Below are 22020 nucleotides of genomic sequence, written 5' to 3' on the forward strand. Positions count from 1 at the left end.
TATTTATTTATTTATTTATTTATTTATTTATTTATTTATTTATTTATTTATTTATTTATTTATTTATTTATTTATTTATTTATTTATTTATTGTGGGGGTGGGAGGGTGGCTTATTCGATAATGCCTAGTGCACACTAGCAACATAACAACATGTTTATGCCTAGTGCACACTAGCATCATAACGACATCGGCGCGCGCACTATGTTTAGCCCGACATAACGACACGGACATAATGACATAAAAGAAATAACATGTTTATCTCTTATGTCGTTATGTCCATGTCGTTATGTCGAAGATAAGATTGCGCGCGCCCATGTCGTTATGTCGATATGTCGCTAGTGTGCACTAGGCATTAGCCCGACATAACGGCATGGACATAGCGACATAAAAGAAAAAACATGTTTTTTCTCTTATGTCGCTATGTCCATGTCGTTATGTCGAAGATAAGAATGCGCGCGCCCATATCGTTATGTCGCTAGTGTGCACTAGGCATAAGGGACGCTAAGGCCTAGTGCACACTAGCGACATATCGACATAACGGCATGGGCGCGCGCAATCTTATCTTCGACATAACGACATGGACATAACGACATAAGAGATAAACATGTTTTTTCTTTTATGTCATTATGTCTATGTCGTTATGTCGGGCTAAACATAGTTCGCCATGTCGTTATGTTATGTTGCTAATGTGCACTAGGCATCCATGTCGTTATGTTGTTATGTCGCTAGTGTGCACTAGGCATTATAGGCCAGGGCCCTGCAATAATTGAGTTCTTTGTTTACGGATGTTTGCAAGCAAAGGTGGATTCATGAGGAATTTTTCTCTGCTTTGCCTAGATGATAGTTTTCTCATCACAGCCTCCTAAATGATTACAAACTTCTTTTATACTGATCTTCCAGGTCTGATCAGGATGGATTGATTTGTTTAGCTTTGTATAGAAATAGCCTATAAATAATTGTCTAATTGTTGGAAAGACGTGTCGACAGGCCCCCCTTCGTGAACTTTAAAAGGGATATCCCAGAATGCTTTGTAATCTGTAATGGCAGCAAGATGGTTCCAGAAGCCTTCAAGGAGAGGCCATTGTGAAACGGACCTGGAAGATTAGAATATCTATTTATGGTTTGCTTTGAGCTATTATTTGGCTGAAGAGTAGCTGCAAGCACCTTGGTTGGATGACCTTGACTGATGATATCAGTCAAGACCATTTATACTCAGACTGATGCCTAAATATCTTGATCTTGTTGTTTTTATTTATTTTGTTTTTGTTTTTGTTTTTTTCTCACGGCCGGTACACATATAAAGGAAACGTTGTCGTAAGTTTTGGAGGTCTAGTTTCTTTTCAGAAACCTTTTCAATTGACAAAAGATGGTCACAGTCACTGTTTTTCTCTTCAATTATAAGTAAAACACTTTACGTACACGGCAAAAAAAGTCGAGTATTCCCAAATATACTCCGAGGGCGGATTTAAGTAAGATTCGAAGTCTTCCTCTGTCTTCCTTGCGTCTTCCTCCTATGGGCAAATATGCCCCTGTTTTTCTTAAGTATTTTCCGAATATACTCAAGACTATTAATTACAACAAGTAATGCCCTAATATACACCGTGTGAAGACACGCGGAAGATGTAAGTATGCATCTAATCTTCACAACATGGAAGACAAAAGGTGCATACCTCGGGTCTACCTCATGTCTTCCCCTAATAATCCACGGGTGTAAACTCGTGTTTTCCTCAAGTCATCTCCGGTGGTAAGATATGAGGTCGACTCCGCGTCTACTCAAATATTCTACAGTGTAAGATCTGGAATATTCCCAATGTCTTACGCGCATATTCGCATGTCTTCATAACCCCCCTTTGGTAACCCCTCTTTGGTTCGTATTCGCATGTCTTCCCCTAATCCACGGGTGTAAACTCGTGTTTTCCGCAAGTCTTCCCCCGGTGGTAAGACATAAGGTGGACACCGCGTCTACTCGAATATTCTACAGTGTAAGATCTGGAATATTCCCCATGTCTTACGCGCATATTCGCATGTCTTCATAACCCCCCTTTGGTAACCCCTCTTTGGTTCGTATTCGCATGTCTTTCCCTAATAATCCACGGGTGTAAACTCGTGTTTTCCGCAAGTCTTCCCCGGGGGTAAGACATGAGGTCGACTCCGCGTCTACTCGAATATTCTACAGTGTAAGATCTGGAATATTCCCCATGTCTTACGCGCATATTCGCATGTCTTTATAACCCCCCTTTGGTAACCCCTCTTTGGTTCGTATTCGCATGTCTTCCCCTAATCCACGGGTGTAAACTCGTGTTTTCCGCAAGTCTTCCCCCGGTGGTAAGACATAAGGTGGACACCGCGTCTGCTCGAATATTCTACAGTGTAAGATCTGGAATATTCCCCATGTCTTACGCGCATATTCGCATGTCTTCATAACCCCCCTTTGGTAACCCCTCTTTGGTTCGTATTCGCATGTCTTCCCCTAATAATCCACGGGTGTAAACTCGTGTTTTCCGCAAGTCTTCCCCGGGGGTAAGACATGAGGTCGACTCCGCGTCTACTCGAATATTCTACAGTGTAAGATCTGGAATATTCCCCATGTCTTACGCGCATATTCGCATGTCTTCATAACCCCCCTTTGGTAACCCCTCTTTGGTTCGTATTCGCATGTCTTCCCCTAATCCACGGGTGTAAACTCGTGTTTTCCGCAAGTCTTCCCCCGGTGGTAAGACATAAGTTGGACACCGCGTCTACTCGAATATTCTACAGTGTAAGATCTGGAATATTCCCCATGTCTTACGCGCATATTCGCATGTCTTCATAACCCCCCTTTGGTAACCCCTCTTTGGTTCGTATTCGCATGTCTTCCCCTAATAATCCACGGGTGTAAACTCGTGTTTTCCGCAAGTCTTCCCCGGGGGTAAGACATGAGGTCGACTCCGCGTCTACTCGAATATTCTACAGTGTAAGATCTGGAATATTCCCCATGTCTTACGCGCATATTCGCATGTCTTTATAACCCCCCTTTGGTAACCCCTCTTTGGTTCGTATTCGCATGTCTTCCCCTAATCCACGGGTGTAAACTCGTGTTTTCCGCAAGTCTCCCCCGGTGGTAAGACATAAGGTGGACACCGCGTCTGCTCGAATATTCTACAGTGTAAGATCTGGAATATTCCCCATGTCTTACGCGCATATTCGCATGTCTTCATAACCCCCCTTTGGTAACCCCTCTTTGGTTCGTATTCGCATGTCTTCCCCTAATAATCCACGGGTGTAAACTCGTGTTTTCCGCAAGTCTTCCCCGGGGGTAAGACATGAGGTCGACTCCGCGTCTACTCGAATATTCTACAGTGTAAGATCTGGAATATTCCCCATGTCTTACGCGCATATTCGCATGTCTTTATAACCCCCCTTTGGTAACCCCTCTTTGGTTCGTATTCGCATGTCTTCCCCTAATCCATGGGTGTAAACTCGTGTTTTCCGCAAGTCTCCCCCGGTGGTAAGACATAAGGTACACCGCGTCTGCTCGAATATTCTACAGTGTAAGATCTGGAATATTCCCCATGTCTTACGCGCATATTCGCATGTCTTTATAACCCCCCTTTGGTAACCCCTCTTTGGTTCGTATTCGCATATTGTCTTCCCCTAATAATCCACGGGTGTAAACTCGTGTTTTCCGCAAGGATTCCCCGGTGGTAAGACATGAGGTGGACACCGCGTCTGCTCGAATATTCTAAAGTGTAAGATCTGGAATATTCCCCATGTCTTACGCGCATATTCGCATGTCTTCATAACCCCCCTTTGGTAACCCCCCTTTTGTTCGTATTCGCATGTCTTCCCCTAATAATCCACGGGTGTAAACTCGTGTTTTCCGCAAGTCTTCCCCGGGGGTAAGACATGAGGTCGACTCCGCGTCTACTCGAATATTCTACAGTGTAAGATCTGGAATATTCCCCATGTCTTACGCGCATATTCGCATGTCTTCATAACCCCCCTTTGGTAACCCCTCTTTGGTTCGTATTCGCATGTCTTCCCCTAATCCACGGGTGTAAACTCGTGTTTTCCGCAAGTCTTCCCTGGTGGTAAGACATGAGGTCGACTCCGCGTCTACTCGAATATTCTACAGTGTAAGATCTGAAATATTCCCCATGTCTTACGCGCATATTCGCATGTCTTCATAACCCCCCTTTGGTAACTCCCCTTTTTTTCGTATTCGCATGTCTTCCCCTAATAATCCACGGGTGTAAACTCGTGTTTTCCGCAAGTCTTCCCCGGTGGTGAGACATGAGGTGGACACCGCGTCCGCTCGAATATTCTACAGTGTAAGATCTGGAATATTCCCAAGTCTTCCGCGTGTATTCGCAAATATTTTTACTGATAGCAAAAGCGGTACAGGGGCCAGCGGATTATTTCATTTCAAAATTTGGCAGTCTTAGTTGGTCGACGGTTAACCGCCTCAGAGTTACGCGTGTTATAACTTTGTCCCCCCCCCCTTTGTGTTTTGCCTCTACCTCGAATTCCTATCTTCTTCCTAACAATCTAAATTATTTTAATAATTGTATTGTAAGTTTAAAAACTTACTCGCAAATATTTGTTATATATTATAATAATTAATTATTAATTATTATTGATTATTAATTATTATTAATTATTATTAATTAATTATTATTATATTATTATATTATATAATTATTATTAATTATTATTATTATTATTATTAATTAATTAATTATTATTATTATTATTATTAATTAAAATTTGTTATAATAGTTTAAAAACTTACAATACCATTTAGCCAAGCTATTTATTTATAAGGAGATAAGCTTTAATAACCTTTAATTTCTTTGGATAGCCGCGAAGCAATGCAGGGGATCTGGGATTTTCCCGAGAATAATTTTTAAATCCCAGACTTTTAGGAGGACCGGAAATTGATCAGAATTCCTGTTCAAAAAATGAAGCCCTCCCCTAAACCTACCAGCCCTCCTCCCCCCCCCCTAGCCTGCTTGCAGGCGGGGCCCACACCAAACGGAGAGGGTTTTTCGCGATATTAGAGAGCTCAAGCAAGTCAACACGAACGGCATCAAAAACGGCGCGCGCTCACGAATTACTAAAAAACGGCGTTGACGTCCGTGAGCGCGTCCGTGACCGCGTCCGTGACCGCGCATAGAACGTAAAAATTGGGAAACTGCCGTTCGAGATTTCCTGTCACGGACGTCAACGCCGTTTTTCAGCAATTCGTGAGCGCGCGCGCCGTTTTTGATGCCGTTCGTGTTGACTTGCGCTCTCTAATAACACCGAGTACCGCCTGCAAGCAGGCTATCCCCCCCACCCCCCCCCCCTTCCGTTATATAATGACCCTTCCCTTTATATGGAATTGACCGCGTTTGGCAAAAACGACATTTTCTTGATATGAGCCGGTTGAGGGGTCAGTTGGTTAAGAATGTTCTTAACATCTAGTATATATCAAAATAAAAAAAAACTTATTCTTCTTTATTTCGCACATATTAAGTTTCGCGATATTCTTCTTGGCACATTTCGCGATGGCGGAAATTAATTTAATTTTAGATTAAGATTAAGATTTAATTTCGCGAATAATTTTTTCTTTGTTTTTAAAATTTAATGACGTTAACCGATTAAAAACAAGACCAAAATAGTTGAAACAAAACCAACGAGTTTGAATCGGCTCAAAAGTCAGTTTAACAGTAACGTAAAAGTGGCCCTGTTCTGTATCCATTAAATTTAGCGAGATCGATTTTCGCGGTCGTTATTTTTCGCGAGAAAAATTAACGACCGCGAATTTTTTGAAATCGCGAAAAACGCATATTTAAGTACAGGCGATAGTTAAGCAGAATAAGGTACCCAATGAATTATCAGGATAAAAATTACACACATGATCGGTAGCAATATTTGAAAGGTTGTTATTTGTTAGCATGACGCTAACAAAACAATATTTTGCAGCTATATGAGCCTAGTCTTGTTCTAGCATATTCTTAAAATTTTGGTGAAATCTCATGCTAGACTGTAATCACTCTCGCGTTCAAACGAAAACGCCATTAACACTTTTTAAAGGGTAGCGAGCAGGGTAACTCAAACTCGAAGGTAGTGAGTAGGGCAACTCCAACACAAGGGAGGGAGTAGGGCATCTCAAACTCGAGTGTAACGAGTAGGGCAACTCCAACTCGTGGGTAGCGAGTAGGGCAACTCCAACTCAAGGGTAGCGAGTAGGGAACTTCCAACTCAAGGGTACCGAGTAGGGCAACTCCAACACAAGGGACTAGGGAGTAGGGCATCTTCAACTCGAGTGTAACAAGTAGGTCAACTTCAACTCGAGGGTAACGAGTAGGGCAACTCAAACTCGAGGGTAGCAAGTAGGGCAACTCCAACTCGAGGGTAGCGAGTAGGGCAACTCCAACTCAAGGGTAGCGAGTAGGGCAACTCCAACTCAAGAGTAACGAGTAGGGCAACTCCAACTCAAGGGTAGCGAGTAGGGCAACTCCAACTCAAGGGTAACGAGTAGGGCAACTCCAATTCGAGTGTAACGAGTAGGGCAACTCCAACTCAAGGGTAACGAGTAGGGCAACACCAATTCGAGTGTAACGAGTAGGGCAACTTCAACTCGAGGGTAACGAGTAGGGCAACTCCAACTCGAGGGTAGCAAGTAGGGCAACTCCAATTCGAGGGTAGCGAGTAGGGCAACTCCAACTAGAGGGTAGCGAGTAGGGCAACTCCAACTCGAGGGTAACGAGTAGGGCAACTCAAACTCGAGGGTAACAAGTAGGGCAACTCCAATTCGAGTGTAGCGAGTAGGGCAACTCCAACTCGAGGGTAACGAGTTGGGCAACTCCAACTCGAGAGTAAGAGTAGGGCAACTCTAACTCAAGGGTGGCAAGTAGGGCAACTCCAGCTCGAGGGGAGCGAGTAAGGGCAACTCCAACTCGAGAGTAACGATAAGGGCAACTCCTACTCGAGGGTACGGAGTAGGGCAACTTCAACTCGGGGGTAGCGAACAATGGTAACTCCAACTCGATGGTAACGAGTAGAGCATCTCCTACTCAAGGGTAACGAGTAGGGCAACTCCAACTCGATGGTATCGAGTAGAGCAACTCCAACTCCAGGGTAACGAGTTGGGCAACTTCAACTCGAGGGGTAGTGAGTAAGGGCAACTCCAACTCGATGGTATCGAATAGAGCAACTCCTACTCGAGGGGTAACGAGTAGAACAGCCTCGACTTGAGGGTAACGAGTAGAGAAACTCCAACTCCAGGGTAACGAGTTGGGCAACTTCAACTCGAGGGGTAGTGAGTAAGGGTAACTCCAACTCGATGGTATCGAGTAGAGCAACTCCTACTCGAGGGGTAACGAGTAAGGCAACTAAAGCTCGAACTCGAGAGGTTGCGAGAAGGACAACTTCAGAACGAAGTTAATACTAATTTTCGGTGAATATGCTATTCCTAGACGCTAGAAGAGGACGCCAAAACAATGGCAGTTTTCTCAAATACGTGCTTCAACGAAATGACTTGGGAATTATGCCTGTCAAAACATCTTTTATTTTGATCAACTCCAGTATTTAATCATAATTGTCACCTTTTCTTAAAGAATTCTGAAAATAATAAATAATTAACACATTTATCAGGCGCATGCACAACATTTCGGCCTATTTTAACTCCTTGCAGCTACTAAACATAAATATTTCTTTAGTGTAAAATGATAATCTTTTCTGGGATATCGAATCTTCGTAAATCCCGATGATTTGTTGTGCAACATTCATTTCTCTCTGTAGTCCATTAGGATAAGGCAGAATGAGAAACAGATTGGGTTTGAGTAGGTTTAAAAAAAATAACATAGCGAAAAATTATTATGATGTTTGTTGTTTTCATAGTCTTAAAGTTATTTATGTTATCTATACTTCGGAATAAATTTTATTTTATGTTTATATTAACAAAATTGATTGTGAGAAGAATATTGACATTTTGTAGGCTATTTTCTCATTGAATTCCTTGGAAACATGACGCGTTTTCTTTGCCCCGAGTCACTGACCGAACTAATTAGCATTTGACTTGTTCATTCTTACCTCTTGCATTTGTCAAAGCACCTGTCTAGGATTAATTTAGCCAACTCTGCATTCTACGAATCTGCATTCTACGACTATCTAGGACAACATTCACTTCATGTCCATCTCGCAAATAATAATAAACGGATAAAGCCCTTCCAAAAGGTGCTGAACTTGAGATGCTTGAGACTGCTAAGGTAAGCGATCTTAAGTTAAGAATTTCAACTTTTCATCAAGGAATTCCCTTTATGCTTATAATGCGTATAATCATAACTCTATCAGCTCACGATGTGCGTATTTCCTGTTTATTTTTTCAGTTATCACTTGTTTTGATGCTTTTTCAATGGCATTTGGCTACTTCAAATCCGAGTAAGTTAAAGCTATTAACTAATTTAACTTGTTTGAGACAGTTAATTATCCGGATTCTCAAAAAAAAAAAAAAAAAAAAAAAAACCTGAAAACATAAAACTTCCTATTACCAAGTACCAAACATGTTCCATATCGCTGGAACAGTAAGAACAGTAAGTCAAGTACCACTTTTTTGCATTGAAAAGTTAGTCTAAATAGTAAGAAAGTTTTTTTTGGTGTATTCTATATGTATTGGAGGACATGTTTTATAGGCTTTTATTTTCATTTTAATCTGTAGCTTTTTTGTTATCAAATATTGAAATGTTACTTCGCACAACACTTCTTAGACTTTGCACATGCTGCTTATCACTAAGGGCAATTTTTGCTGAATTTTAGAAACGGGACAATTTCACCTGGCAAACATTAACTCCACTTTGAATTTCAAAATTTCATCGAATTAAATATTTATAAATACTGGTAAAGGTAATTATAGATCCTTGTAGAAGGATTCCTTATTTAGAAAAATAAATATGTCTTGTACTGCCATATTTTAGTTTCTCAGTCGAAAATAAGTTTTGCGTGAACTGATTGTTTCGTGATATAAAGGGTTGACTGGCGAGTTAAATGAACTTATTTAATATATATTTTTATTGAATTATTAGGTTTTAAAACACTCTCAGTCCTGTTGCTAGAAAATTTGTTCAGGGGGCCAGGCTTTAGATATTCCTTTTATTTGCTTTGGGGGAAGACTATATTTTTTCATATGTTTTTGTAAAATTCCTGCTCTTCGAAGGGAGAAGGTGCCCCCTGCCCCCGTGCTAACTACGGCCCTACTAACCAAATGCGAAAGTGTGTCTGCTATCCCACACAACCTCTAAATCATGTTTATCAACAAACGCTGATAAAATACTGATTTACTTGTAAAATGATAAGATATCAACTTTCATACAAACGCGCATTGTAATTATGATAAATTTGGGGACTGCTTTCCGGCCACATAAAGAGTTCAGGGGCTTAAAAAAATATATAATTATGTTTTACTTTTTAACCTTCATCGTCACGTGAAAAAACCTAATAGAAACCTTCCTCATGCGAAAGCAATCTCAATTATAACGGACAAACATTGTCGGTCATATTCCCTATTATCTAACTATTATAATATATATATCTGGTGTTCCGTACTCGTCCGTTGGTACAATTGGTAGCGAGAAGCGAAAAGACGATTTGAACCAAAACATTGCGGCTTTATAAAAAAAAAGGTATACTATATCAGAGCTAGTGATTTAAGATTTGTTTTTTGCCTCAAACCCTGTAACCGTCGGGCGATTTTAGGAAGGGAAAACGGTTGCTGGTATTTGTCTCGGGACAATTGTTTGGTTGCCCTGGCAACAGTATTCGTGCTTTCGTGAAATTAGCTTGCAGTTTGATTGACAGCAAGCGCTTAGCTAGGGACGGCGGAGCCGGCGACCGATAAAATGTGTTATATTATAAATGCAAACTGCAATAACTGAATAATTAAAAATAAATAAATGCACGCATGTTAAAGTGATCTGAAGGAATAAAAGCGATATCCTCCAAAACGGTTCAATCATCGATATCTAAGAACTCCTATGCTAGAAGAATCGCCCAAACAATGATCATATTTTCGTCTCGTGTAAGCTTATGACATTGTATTTTACGAGCCGTGCGCTCTTCTGCCTTTTCAAATGTAAACATTCCCTGTCAAAAGGATGCAAAAAGCATTTGTGATAAATAGTATGTAACTGATATTGTAGGCACCCCCCTGTCTTCCCAACAGTTAGATTCTCGATCGGGATGGTTTGCAGCGGCGTAGCCAGGATTTTAAACAGAAGGGGGCCCAAAAGGCCCTTTTAAGGCATTTTCTACTGTATTTCAGATGTCTCATACATTTACTGTATTTTTGGCTGCTATGGGGGGGGGGGGGGGCTGGACCACTCCCCTGGCTACGCCCCTTATTTGATCAGTTTTTGTTTTTGCCATTTTCATCGCTTAGTTTGCGCAACCCACAAAAAGCCAGCACCCACTGTTGTGGATTTGAGCAATTTCACCTCGCACCAAATGGTATCTCGCTAAAAGATGGGTCCTTTAGATATTTATATAGCTTACATATAATTTGAATTATTTTAATGTATGACCCCAAAACCTGGATGAAATGCCAAAGGACCTGTATTTTTTCGCACAATAAATAATTTTCTTTTACTTAAGTAAATTATCATTTTCCTGCAAGTGCTTAAATATATTTAAACATTACAAATTACTCATTTCAACTCGGAAAAAATTAATTTCGAAGTCGTATATCCAACGTTTTAGAGACAGTCCAGTACGTAATTTCAGGTCGTATATCCAACGTTTTAGAGACAGTCCAGTACGTAATTTCAGGTCGTATATCCAACGTTTTAGAGACAGTGCAGTACGTAATTTCAGGTAGTATATCCTACGTTTTAGAGACAGTGCAGTACGTAATTTCAGGTAGTATATCCTACGTTTTAGAGACAGTGCAGTACGTAATTTCAGGTAGTATATCCTACGTTTTAGAGACAGTCCAGTACGATGAGCAGTTCCGTATCACTTCATATTAAAATTGCTCTATCTTTTTTTGCGGAGGGCCCAATGCCCATTGTTTTTTCTAAGACGAATACAAATTTACTTATGCATATAATATGCACAGAAAAGACTACAAATTTTTAAATTTTATAGATTTATATGGTATTTTCTGTTTGCACATAGGGGAGTAGTTCCGTAGCAGCGGGCATAGTTCCATAGTCTGGTACGAGTTTTTTTTTTTTTTTTTTTCATTTGAGAATCAATAAAAACATATTTACTGTATAACACATCACATCCCTTTCTTAGTAATGTATAAAAATGATTTTTACTTCGCACAGCAGGTTAACAAACCAACAATCGTCTATGGGCTTTCGCTCGCGTGTCGCTAACAAATAAACCACACAAATACTGAAACGGCAAAATAGACAAAAGGCAAAAATGTAGAGGATAAGGTGAGCCTAAAATTGGGTGATTTATTTTGATAATTTTCGTGCACGAGAGCTCAACAAAAAGCCGTTTTTATTTACAAGAACAAAATGTGAATGAGTTACGGCCGCCAATGCGTTGTTGTCGTTCTTTTTTAAAAGAGTTCTGCAATAACAATCCCATATCCCTTTGTAAGTTAGCCAGCTAATGATTTAACTATGATTAATCCTGGCCGTTTTATTTAATCATCCTAGCATATTGATATACCAATCACAGTTTCAGTCATTTTGATATAGAATAATATTTTATCGAGCGCTAACTAACATCAAGGAGGTTGTCTTTAAAATGAAGTTCTTTTTTATTCAGCCGAATGACTGAAATAAAAGTGCCACATAATAAAAACTAACCGTTTAAAATTAACATTACTGGGAATAAAATGATTAATTGAGAACGGGATAATCAAATCAATCCTTTTTGCGGCTTTATATCTGCAGTAAAATCAAAAACACACTATGGGCACAGGGTGATACGGAACTTAATCCCACGACCTCCGAGAAGCACGAAAAACTAAAAGCAATGTAAATCGCAAAAATCGCATCAAGTCAGAAAAAAAAAACATACACATTAACGGAAATTCTTTCTTCCAAGCATTCGTATAAAAATTAGGACATTTTTGTTAAGGGTATTGTTTTCATCTGATTTCGTGACGTGGGTCAATTCACTGTGCAGTAAACGCCGCTTATTTGAGCAACAATTATGAAAATCGCTTCGAAATAACAATACTTTCTTAACAAACCATAGTTGTGTATCATTTAGGTAGTTTTGGATTGTTCAAATCAACAAAATTTAAGGCAAAAAGATATAAACAAATGCCGAGTGATACGGAACTAGGACTGCTACGGAACTGGTCATCGAACTGTATCTGAATGTACAACTTGAAGGGTTCAAACAAAAGTAGCGTAAAATCGAAGACCGGAGCGCATGGGTTCGTAAAAATAATTCTTAAAAACTGCAATAAGGTATGTGACGAGCAGTCGCCCTCGCGTGATGCGACCATGAAATAAGACACAATAAATTTTATGAGTTAACTCACATAATTCCTTTCGTTAGTACCTACAGATACCACACTCACGATTCTACTGTTGTCAAACCATTTAGACGGCTGACAAGCTTCTCTTCCAGTTTCCTTTTCGCTTCCTAATTTTTCGATTTCGCCGAGCCATACATCGATTGCCCTCAAATGTCTCGTCTTGTTATGGCAAAAATACGTTGTATTGTTGTAGAGTTGTTTTAAGGTATTCTGCGACAAAGGTGTTTTACAAAGATGATCTTTTGGATAATAGCGATTCTTCTTGCATAGTAGATATTAGATATCGATGAATGACCCTGGAGGATATCGCTTTTATTCCTTTAGATGCACTTTAATTTATAAGCAAATCCTACATTCTCAATAATATAATTGGCGCACCTAGTTTTGAAAAATTTTGACCTTCGCTCCCGTGATATAGTAATAAGACGCAAAAATGACATGCTCTTTCTGCGACTGGTGACCCGTCTTTGGAACTCTCGGGAACCTTGACAAACGAGACAATCTAACAGCTATAGCACATTGACTTGGAACACATTAGCACATTATTTTTTCTTCTCCCTCTCTTCGAAGAGGGAACTATGAAATTTTTCAATAGTTCTAGCTTCCGTCAATATTGAAAAGTGTGAGTCTGTGCGCAAAGCATCATGGAGCTGACAGCAAGGGAGTAGCTTGGGGACGAGGCTAGTTTAGCCACATCTATAGTAAAAGATATGGAAAATTTGCCAGCAATGCTTGGGTACCACCTATATAGGAATATAGCTTATTACTAATCAATCTGTAGATGCGACGTATTTCGTCTTAGCGAAACTTGAGTTATAACAGCTCAAGAACTAAAAGTATGGACTAAAAGTATTGAATTCGCATACTCGTGAGGCTTTAAACAATATCCTAAGTTAAAGTAGTGGGCATTCATTTTCGAACCGTGAAGTTGTAAAAGGGTGACTGAGAAGTGGACAATCAAGTCCAGTTCAGTCAGTTCCACAGATTTGTAAGAAACATTTTCGCTGATGAACTGAGTCATTTCTATCGTATCTAAAAAAAAGGTGTATATATCTCTAAGGGTCAAGAATTGCTGCAGACCTCACCCGAAAGTGCTATCTCTTTCGGTTAAAATTGATTTTGCCGACAATCACCTCTGTCTTATTTATTAGATGAATCCCAGGGGGGGGGGGGGGGGGCAGGAGCTACTGTTATCCCTTAGGGGGTCTGGTTGGTCGGGTTGGTCATCACATCCTAACAACTAGATATAAATGTAGTCAGAAAAGAGATGTGCTCCTGGCATCGTGGGACCGCAATTCAGGAACTAAAAATATTGCTTTGAGTTAAAAATTGCTTCGAACACACCTAATGAGCTATCTTTTAGGGGTAAGAATGGCTGTTGGCCACACCCAAAGTGCTATCCCTTAGGGTTAAATCGACCTTGCAGACTACTACTGCCAAAATGACTGAATCATTAAAACATATTAACTTGCTTCCCTCAAATAGACGTCCTCTATCGCTTTGTTATGGATCAAGGCGATGAAGACAACGCAAAGGCATTTTACGCAGATGACAATGCGAGATGGAGATCGCGTGATGGCAACGCGTCTAATGGCCGTTTGGGAGTATTGAGTATCGAAAACCCGGGCTACAAAGCCGTGCACATGGAACAGCCTTCGTGTCTGACGAATCTGGGTAGCGACAGCTGTGAAGGGGGCTTAGGCATTAGCTTTTGGCTGCGCTATAAAGGTAAGCAGCAAGTCCTCAGCATTAGTTATAGGTAGCCTCCTCCGAAGGCATCGATTTTACCAGAAAGCACAAGTGCAGAAACAAGGCCTCACGGGGGTCCTGTGGCGATGCGACGAGTGTGCGGCGCAATGTCCGGTTGTCCCCAAGAAGTTTATACACCACAGAAAGTCCGCGAAGCTATTTCGATTCATTGGCGGTTTTCTAACTGAAAGATACCCCTACAGATGAGGCACATTAGTTAGAGAAAAATATTGTTATGGATGCCGTACTAAGAAAATTGGACAAAGGATATGGACAGATATTTGACAAAAGAACGTTTTTTTTTTGTTTATTTCATCCGAATTTAGAAAATAGTAGGCATCAATTTTTCTGTGAAATGAATATGATATGTGCAGAATCTAGTTGGTTTTTAAGGTCTGACTAAACGTAAAGCCTTTGGAAACCCTAGAAGATAATCCTGGAGATAATAAGGCTGGAAAAACCGGCAAGAAGTTCGATAAGCGAGATTTTGACCAAGCGAAAAATGGGGCGAGCGCACAAAATCATCCTACACATCTTTTCGTTATTTTCCATTCCTCTGGGTTTCTTTTACCTCGAGACACACGAGAACGCTTGCTACGCAGACTAAACCGGAGACAGACCAACACACCATGGCTTTCTATTAGTACCAGGATTTATCGTGGGTTACGACATATATTCTCAAAGTCCAATCTTTTTCAATTGTCCATTAAAAAAGGCGAATCACGCCGCCATTTTATGCTCCCGCTCAATATCGAGTCACACAAGGCAATCCAGTTCCGTCGGCTAATTCAAGCGAGTAACCAAGATAAATACAATTAAATACAGTCAATAACATATCAGACTTTATTCGTAGATGGCTGCATTTAATAATAAACAATAACAAAGGAGTGGACGATGGACATTCTTTAAAAAGGCCTTGCTGCAAAAAGGTTTTCAGTAATAAAAATATTAATCAAAGTGCGATTACAGATAGCAACACGTATGGGCTCATAAGGCCAACCCTCTGAATATGGGCTGATTTCCAAATTCGTTCAATATGTCGTAAAATTCGTTCCTCTCTTGGTATACAGGATTCATCTCAGCGATTCTCGGCGACGTGACAAGCTATCACACGAAGCTCCAGGGTTACCTGTCAAATGCGAGTCCTAGCGGAGCACGCTGGGTTAAGTGTTACCGCGCATATGAACATGGCTGGAGCATGAGCGAGTTTCATCGCCGCTGCGACTTCAAGGGTCCGACATTGACACTGGTTAAAGTGCGCGACGAGGCTGTATTCGGGGGCTATTCATCTGCCAGCTGGGGAGGTAACTATAATTTACTCCTTTGTCATGTTTGGAATTCTCATAAAGTTTTCATAAGGATTGTTTCTTTTTTATTTGCTGTACGACGGAATCCTAAGAGATTTACATTAGGTTTATTTCACTATCAAATGAAGTGGACAAAATTAATCTACAGCTCAATTCCATGAGGATTGCCAAGGCGTTCTCGCTTCGCAAAACAACCGAATTATTATGTTATGTGCGTCCTTATAAATATGTATTATAAACCGATCATAGTTGGGATTGTCCGCTTACAATAGAGAAAAAAAATTGAGAATTCAGATTTTTCAATCTTCAAAGATAGAGCTTCCACTGATGTAAAGTAGAAATACAAAGTTTGACTAAGGCAAGACTGCACTGAAAAAGTGTTTGTAAGAAGAGCTGTACGCTGGCGAGACAGGTGGGTACACTGGGGGTACGCAGGATGCGCCCGCAACTTCCCTTGCCGACAAAAAGTGGATAATTTCTTATTGTAGGATCGTCAAATCCTATCCTTGTACCATATTATACTTGAGTGAACATTTACTAAAACTGACCGTTCTAATTTGTTAGGATAGGTACATAACTGTTAGCTCGCTTTGCTCGCCATGCGTCGTAGGCCAGATACCTCGTAAATCCTGATCCGATCCCCTTGAATCCCGTTCCGATCCCCGTGAATCCTGATCCGATCCCTGACCTTCCATCATCGTTTCCCAGAAAGCCCTCATCTGCGAGAGATGTCCTCGAGGAAATGACTCATTAATATGTATATCTGCCTAAACCATTAGGGCAAAATTTGTTCGAGTTGTTTACCTGACCTTATAGAAAAGAAAAATAACGTTTACGTTCACTTTTTGCCGCTTGATCCACTCAAATGTGTTAATAAAGTGATAATAAAAACGAACCTCATTTTCTCTTTTGTCTAGGACCATCTGGTTCCCGAAAAGGAGCAACAGGAGGTGAAGGCGCATTTGTTTTCTCTCTACTCAAAAAAGGCCAGTTTTCTGACTATAAACACCCAATAACCAACGGAGAAGTGCTATTTACCGACCCAGTAAAAGGACCAAAGTTTGGGACTTTGCTCGATTTAGGAGAGCACCCAGAAAATGAGAACCACGCGAGAGGTGTCATCCAACTTTCAGGGACTGAAGAATTTGGCCTGTCTGATATGGAAGTCTTTTATATGGGTATGTACCAATGAAGAATTTGGCCTGTCTGATATGGAAGTCTTTTATATGGGTATGTACCAATAAAGAATTTGGCCTGTCTGATATGGTCTCATATAAGTATGATTTGCGTAACAATATATGACCCGTGAACTTACCACCTTCAAAGCGGTCAACTATTTAACGACCAAGCAACAAATCCACCGGGTCCAAAAACATTAACTTCTTGCTCAAGTACTTTATTTGGCTACATCCATTACTGTAAGCGGCCAATTTCTATAGACCGGCTACGTTTCACGGTCGCGAGGCTGTCCGCTTGCTTGTACCTGTGTTATTTGTCTGTGACAGAGAAGGTTTCGATTTTTGATCTAAATATTTATAGAAATATTTTCTTCTAGACTCGTTTTTGCCATTGGGAATGGGCGATGGAAGAATTCCCAATAGTCAGATCGTTCCTTATGCTGATCAAGTTCGCATGAGCGATCATGGGAGCGGTATGGACATTTCCCAAGGTTCCACTGTCAGCATTACCTTTCCAATACCACAAAAGATAAACGGATTCGCTATCCGTGGCTCAAGCGCGAAATACGTGTCTAAACTATCCATCAAATACCAGGACCTGAGGCAATCATCAACCTTGATGACTTACAGTGAAAACGGTGAAGGCAAGGTAGGTTGATTCAGAAACGGATGTGAAGGGTGCTTTAACACTTAGAAGGAAATTTCAAAAGAAAATTTCACAATAGTGCAAAACGCAGTTTGTCATACAAGACGCACTTATTTGTTTTAGCAAAGTGCGTATCAGGTATTACAAAATGCGTCAGGTATAACAAAGTGCGTCAGGTATTACAAAGTGCGTCAGGTATTACAAAATGCGTCAAGTATAACAAAGTGCGTCAGGTATTACAAAATGCGTGGGGTATTACGAAGTGCGTCAGGTATTACAAAGTGCGTCAGGTATTACAAAGTGCGTCAGGTATAACAAAGTGCGTCAGGTATTACAAAGTGCGTCAAGTATAACAAAGTGCGTCAGGTATTACAAAGTGCGTCAGGTATAACAAAGTGCGTCAGGTATTTCAAAGTGCGTCAGGTATTACAAAGTGCGTCAGGTATAACAAAGTGCGTCAGGTATTACAAAGTGCTTCAGGTATTACAAACTGCGTCAGGTATTACAAAGTGCGTCAGGTATTACAAAATGCATGGGGTATTACGAAGTGCGTCAGGTATTACAAAGTGCGTCAGGTATTACAAAGTGCGTCAAGTATTACAAAATGCGTCACGTATTACAAAGTGCGTCGGGTATTACAAAGTGCGTCAATTAATTTAAAGTGCTTCAGGTATTACAAAGTGCGTCAATAATTACAAAATGCGTCACGTATTACAAAGTGCGTCACGTATTACAAAGTGCGTCAGGTATTACAAAGTTCGTCAATTATTATAAAGTGCTTCAGGTATTACAAAGTGCGTCAATAATTACAAAATGCGTCATGTATAACAAGTACATTGGTACAGGGTGGGGGGAGGCATTCACAATTCTGCGCCCTAACTGATCTTATCACTGATGACTGGTCTTCGTATGATGCTGTAGGTATACACCTTATCAGACGGAGATAGAAGACAGTTCGTATTCAAGTCCTCCATAATTGCGACCAAAGTCGAATTCACTGCAGTTGAAATTTCAAGCGGCGTCGGATCTATTGCTTTGGAACTGTATGGACGGCTGCTGACTGAAGGTAAATTCCATGATAATCCTGTGTTTTGATGTTTGTAGGGAGTTTGTTGCGTGGCTGGTACAGTGTGCTAATGTATGTTTCACTGTGCAGGTGGTCCCTAGGTACAGCTTGTGTGGTACAGTGTGTTAATGTATGGTTCACTGTGAAGGTGGTCCCTAGGTACAACTTGTGTGGTACAGTGTGTTAATGTATGGCTCATTGTGCAGGTGGTCCCTAGGTACAGCTTGTGTGGTACAGTGTGTTAGTACATGGCTCACTGTGCAGGTGATCCCTAGGTACAGCTTGTGTGGTGCAGTATGTTAATGTATGGCTCACTGTGTAGGTGGTCCCTAGGTACAGCTTGTGTGGTGCAGTGCGTGTTAGTGCATGGCTCACTGTGCAGGTGGTCCCTAGGTACAGCTTGTGTAGTGCAGTGTGTTGTGCATAGTTCACTGTGCATGTGGTCTCTTCGTACAGCGTGTGTGGTGCAGCAGTGTGTTAATGCATGGCTCACTGTGCAGGTGATCCCTAGGTACAGCTTGTGTGGTCCCTAGGTACAGCTTGTGTGATGTAGTGTGTTGGTGCATGGCTCACTGTGCAGGTGGTCCCTAGGTACAGCTTGTGTGATGTAGTGTGTTAGTGCATGGCTCACTTTACAGGTGGTCCCTAGGTACAGCTTGTGTGGTGCAGTGTGTTGGTGTATGACTCATTGTGCAGGTAGTCCCTAGATACAGCTTGTGTGGTGCAGTTTGTTGGTGCGTGGCTCACTTTACAGGTGGTCCCTAGGTACAGCTTGTGTGGTCCCTAGGTACAGCTTGTGTGATGTAGTGTGTTAGTGCATGGCTCACTGTACAGGCGGTCCCTAGGTACAGCTTGTGTGGTGCAGTGTGTTAGTGCATGGCTCACTGTGCAGGTGGTCCCTAGGTACAGCTTGTGTGATGTAGTGTGTTAGTGCATGGCTCACTGTGTAGGTAGTCCCTAGGTACAGCTTGTGTGATGTAGTGTGTTAGTGTATTGCTCACTTTGCAGGCGGTCCCTAGGTACAGCTTGTGTGATGTAGTGTGCTGGTGCATGGCTCACTGTGCATGTGGTCCCTAGGTACAGCTTGTGTGATGTAGTGTGTTAGTACATGGCTCACTGTGCAGGTGGTCCTAGGTATAGCTTGTGTGGTGCAGTGTGTTAGTGTATGGCTCACTGTGCAGGAGGTCCCTAGGTACAGCTTGTGTGGCGGTGTGTTAGTGCATGGATCACTGTGCAGGTGGTCCCTAGGTACAGCTTGTGTGGTGCAGTGTGTTAGTGTATGTCTAACTGTGCTGGTGGTCCCTTGGTACAGCTTGTGTGGTGCAGTGTGTTAGTGCATGGCTCACTGTGCAGGTGGTCCCTTGGTACAGCTTGTGTGGCGGTGTGTTAGTGCATGGCTCACTGTGCAGGTGGTCCCTAGGTACAGCTTGTATGGTGCAGTGTGTTAGTGCATGGCATGGTGTTAGTTCATTGATATTGATCGATACTTCGAATAAAGAGCTAATCACGAAGAGAAACCAAACATGGTGGCAGCGCAATAGAACCCAAGACAGACATAGAGCATGAGCGATACAGAAGAGCCGGCACCGCCTGAAGGACAGGTAGCGAAACCGCAGACGGCAAGGCTTAATCTTAATTTGCAACCGCCACAAGATCTCGACGTTAGCGACAAACACAGAGCCGAAAACTGGAAAGAATACACGCAACGATGGGAACACTATTCCGTACTGTAAAAATAGTAACTGCAACTGTAAAAAGCAACTGTAAAAACAGACAGCAACTGTAAAAACAGACCGAGGAATACAGAGTCTCTTTATTCTTGTACTCCATAGGCGGCGAGGCATGTAAAACGTTCAACACCTTTCACCTTACAGAAACACAAAGAAAGGATCTCAAGAGCATCATCGAAGCCTTTGACCGTTTCGCCACAGGCGAAACAAACGAGATATATAAAAGATACAAGTTCAATAGCAGCGATCAAAAGGAAAGCGAGTCCATCTCAGCATACCTCACCAAGCATGACAGGAATTTAAACGCATTCCTGGACCGCTGTCGTGAGCGAGGCATTAAGCTAAACAAGTCAAAGATCCAACTCAGACGCTCGGAAATATCGTATCTGGGACACATAGTCACAAACAAAGGACTCAGACCCGACCCAGCCAAGGTCGAGGCTATAGTCAACATGCCTCCTCCAGAGGACATCAAAGAAGTGCGTAGACTCTGTGGGTTTGTGAACTACCTCGCACGGTTCCTACCTAACCTATCAGACACACTAGAGCCGATACACCAACTCACCCGCCAGGGAGGACCATGGCAGTGGACGACAACCCATAGCAAGGCATTTGACGCGCTCAAGAGAATGGTGTCGACACTCCCCTCCTCACCTACGACGATCCTAGCAAGGAACTAAGGATCCAGTGTGATGCCAGCGACAAGGGTATCGGGGCTGCACTCCTACAGCAGGGCCAACCAATCGCATTTGCAAGCCACGCCCTCACGGACACCGAGACAAGATACTCGCCGATTGAAAAGGAGATGCTAGCAGTCGTTTTCTTCCTCCACAAATTCGACCAATACGTATACGGGCGAACAGTTACGGTGAACAGCGACCACAAGCCACTAGAAGCGATTGCGAAGAAGCCTTTGAGCAATGCACCCAAGCGTCTGCAAGGAATGCTCCTGAAAACCCAAAAGTACGACCTCACAATCTTGTACAAGCCGGGCGCGCAAATGCACTTAGCGGATACTCTAAGCAGAGCATTCATCCCCTGAGCCCCCAGCGCAAAGGAAAACTTTGAGCACGTCCACGCGGCAAAATTTGTACCAATGGGAGAAACAAGAGAGGAGCGCAAAGGAAAACTTTGAGCACGTCCAAGCGGCAAAATTTGTACCAATGGGAGAAACAAAAGAGGAGCGCAAAAAGAAATCAACCGATGGCGATGAAGTCCTCCAGCTTCTAATGCGGAATCTGCCGCACTACAAAGTGCAACAAGTTCAGGGGAGGCGCTTATTCATATTTCTCCTCTCAGGCGATGCGCCTCTTCGAGCAATTTCGGTAGTGAGACATTTTCAGGGCTCTGATGAAAATTATTCCTCCTACAATATTGCAAAATAGTATTATTCTTTTAAGGACATATCAGTATTGTCGAACCAATAGAATCTGAATACACAATATCTTTGCATGAATTTATTTTGTACTTGAACTTGTACCGTTTTAGTGCGTTTGAATTCTTCTCTACCGTGTATGTATGTTAATGCTCGTGTAAGAACTAGGCAAAGTCCCATTGTCCTGCGGCAAAAACCTATATTATAAGCTTTCCCACATAGGATCTTTTTTATACCAAACATGCATGCAGGGCAAAGATATGAAGATTTTGAAGAAATTGCGTGAAACATGTCCTTTGCTATATACCTTACAGGTGATTTTCTGTGGTGAACCAATCAGAAGAAGCCAGAACAATAGCTGTTAGTTGTCTTATATTTACAGGGTTCCCCACATGGAATTTACCTGAAAAGCTGGATCAGGCATAGTAACTAACCCTATAACCAAAATATTTAAAAAAATATTATGAAACATGTTGTGCGTTATCTGTATCTTATGCTGTAA

General features: G+C 41.6%; 1 protein-coding gene across 3 annotated transcripts in view; it reads left to right on the top strand.

Annotated features, from left to right (window-relative positions):
* Window positions 1-8053: 8053 nt before the first annotated feature.
* Window positions 8054-22020, top strand: part of LOC5515780 — a 56697-nt gene continuing 42730 nt past the window's right edge. The window contains exons 1-7 of one of the 3 annotated variants that reach the window (XM_048723619.1): window positions 8054-8235; window positions 8356-8407; window positions 13953-14195; window positions 15287-15520; window positions 16441-16701; window positions 17079-17350; window positions 18269-18413. In XM_048723619.1, the coding sequence (XP_048579576.1) occupies window positions 8218-8235; window positions 8356-8407; window positions 13953-14195; window positions 15287-15520; window positions 16441-16701; window positions 17079-17350; window positions 18269-18413 (1225 nt within the window). In that variant the 5' untranslated portion in view covers window positions 8054-8217. The other 2 variants (XM_048723620.1, XM_048723621.1) reach the window with 2 other exon arrangements.

This window comes from Nematostella vectensis, chromosome 2, assembly GCF_932526225.1.
Source record: "Nematostella vectensis chromosome 2, jaNemVect1.1, whole genome shotgun sequence".
In the NCBI taxonomy this organism is placed as follows: domain Eukaryota; kingdom Metazoa; phylum Cnidaria; class Anthozoa; order Actiniaria; family Edwardsiidae; genus Nematostella; species Nematostella vectensis.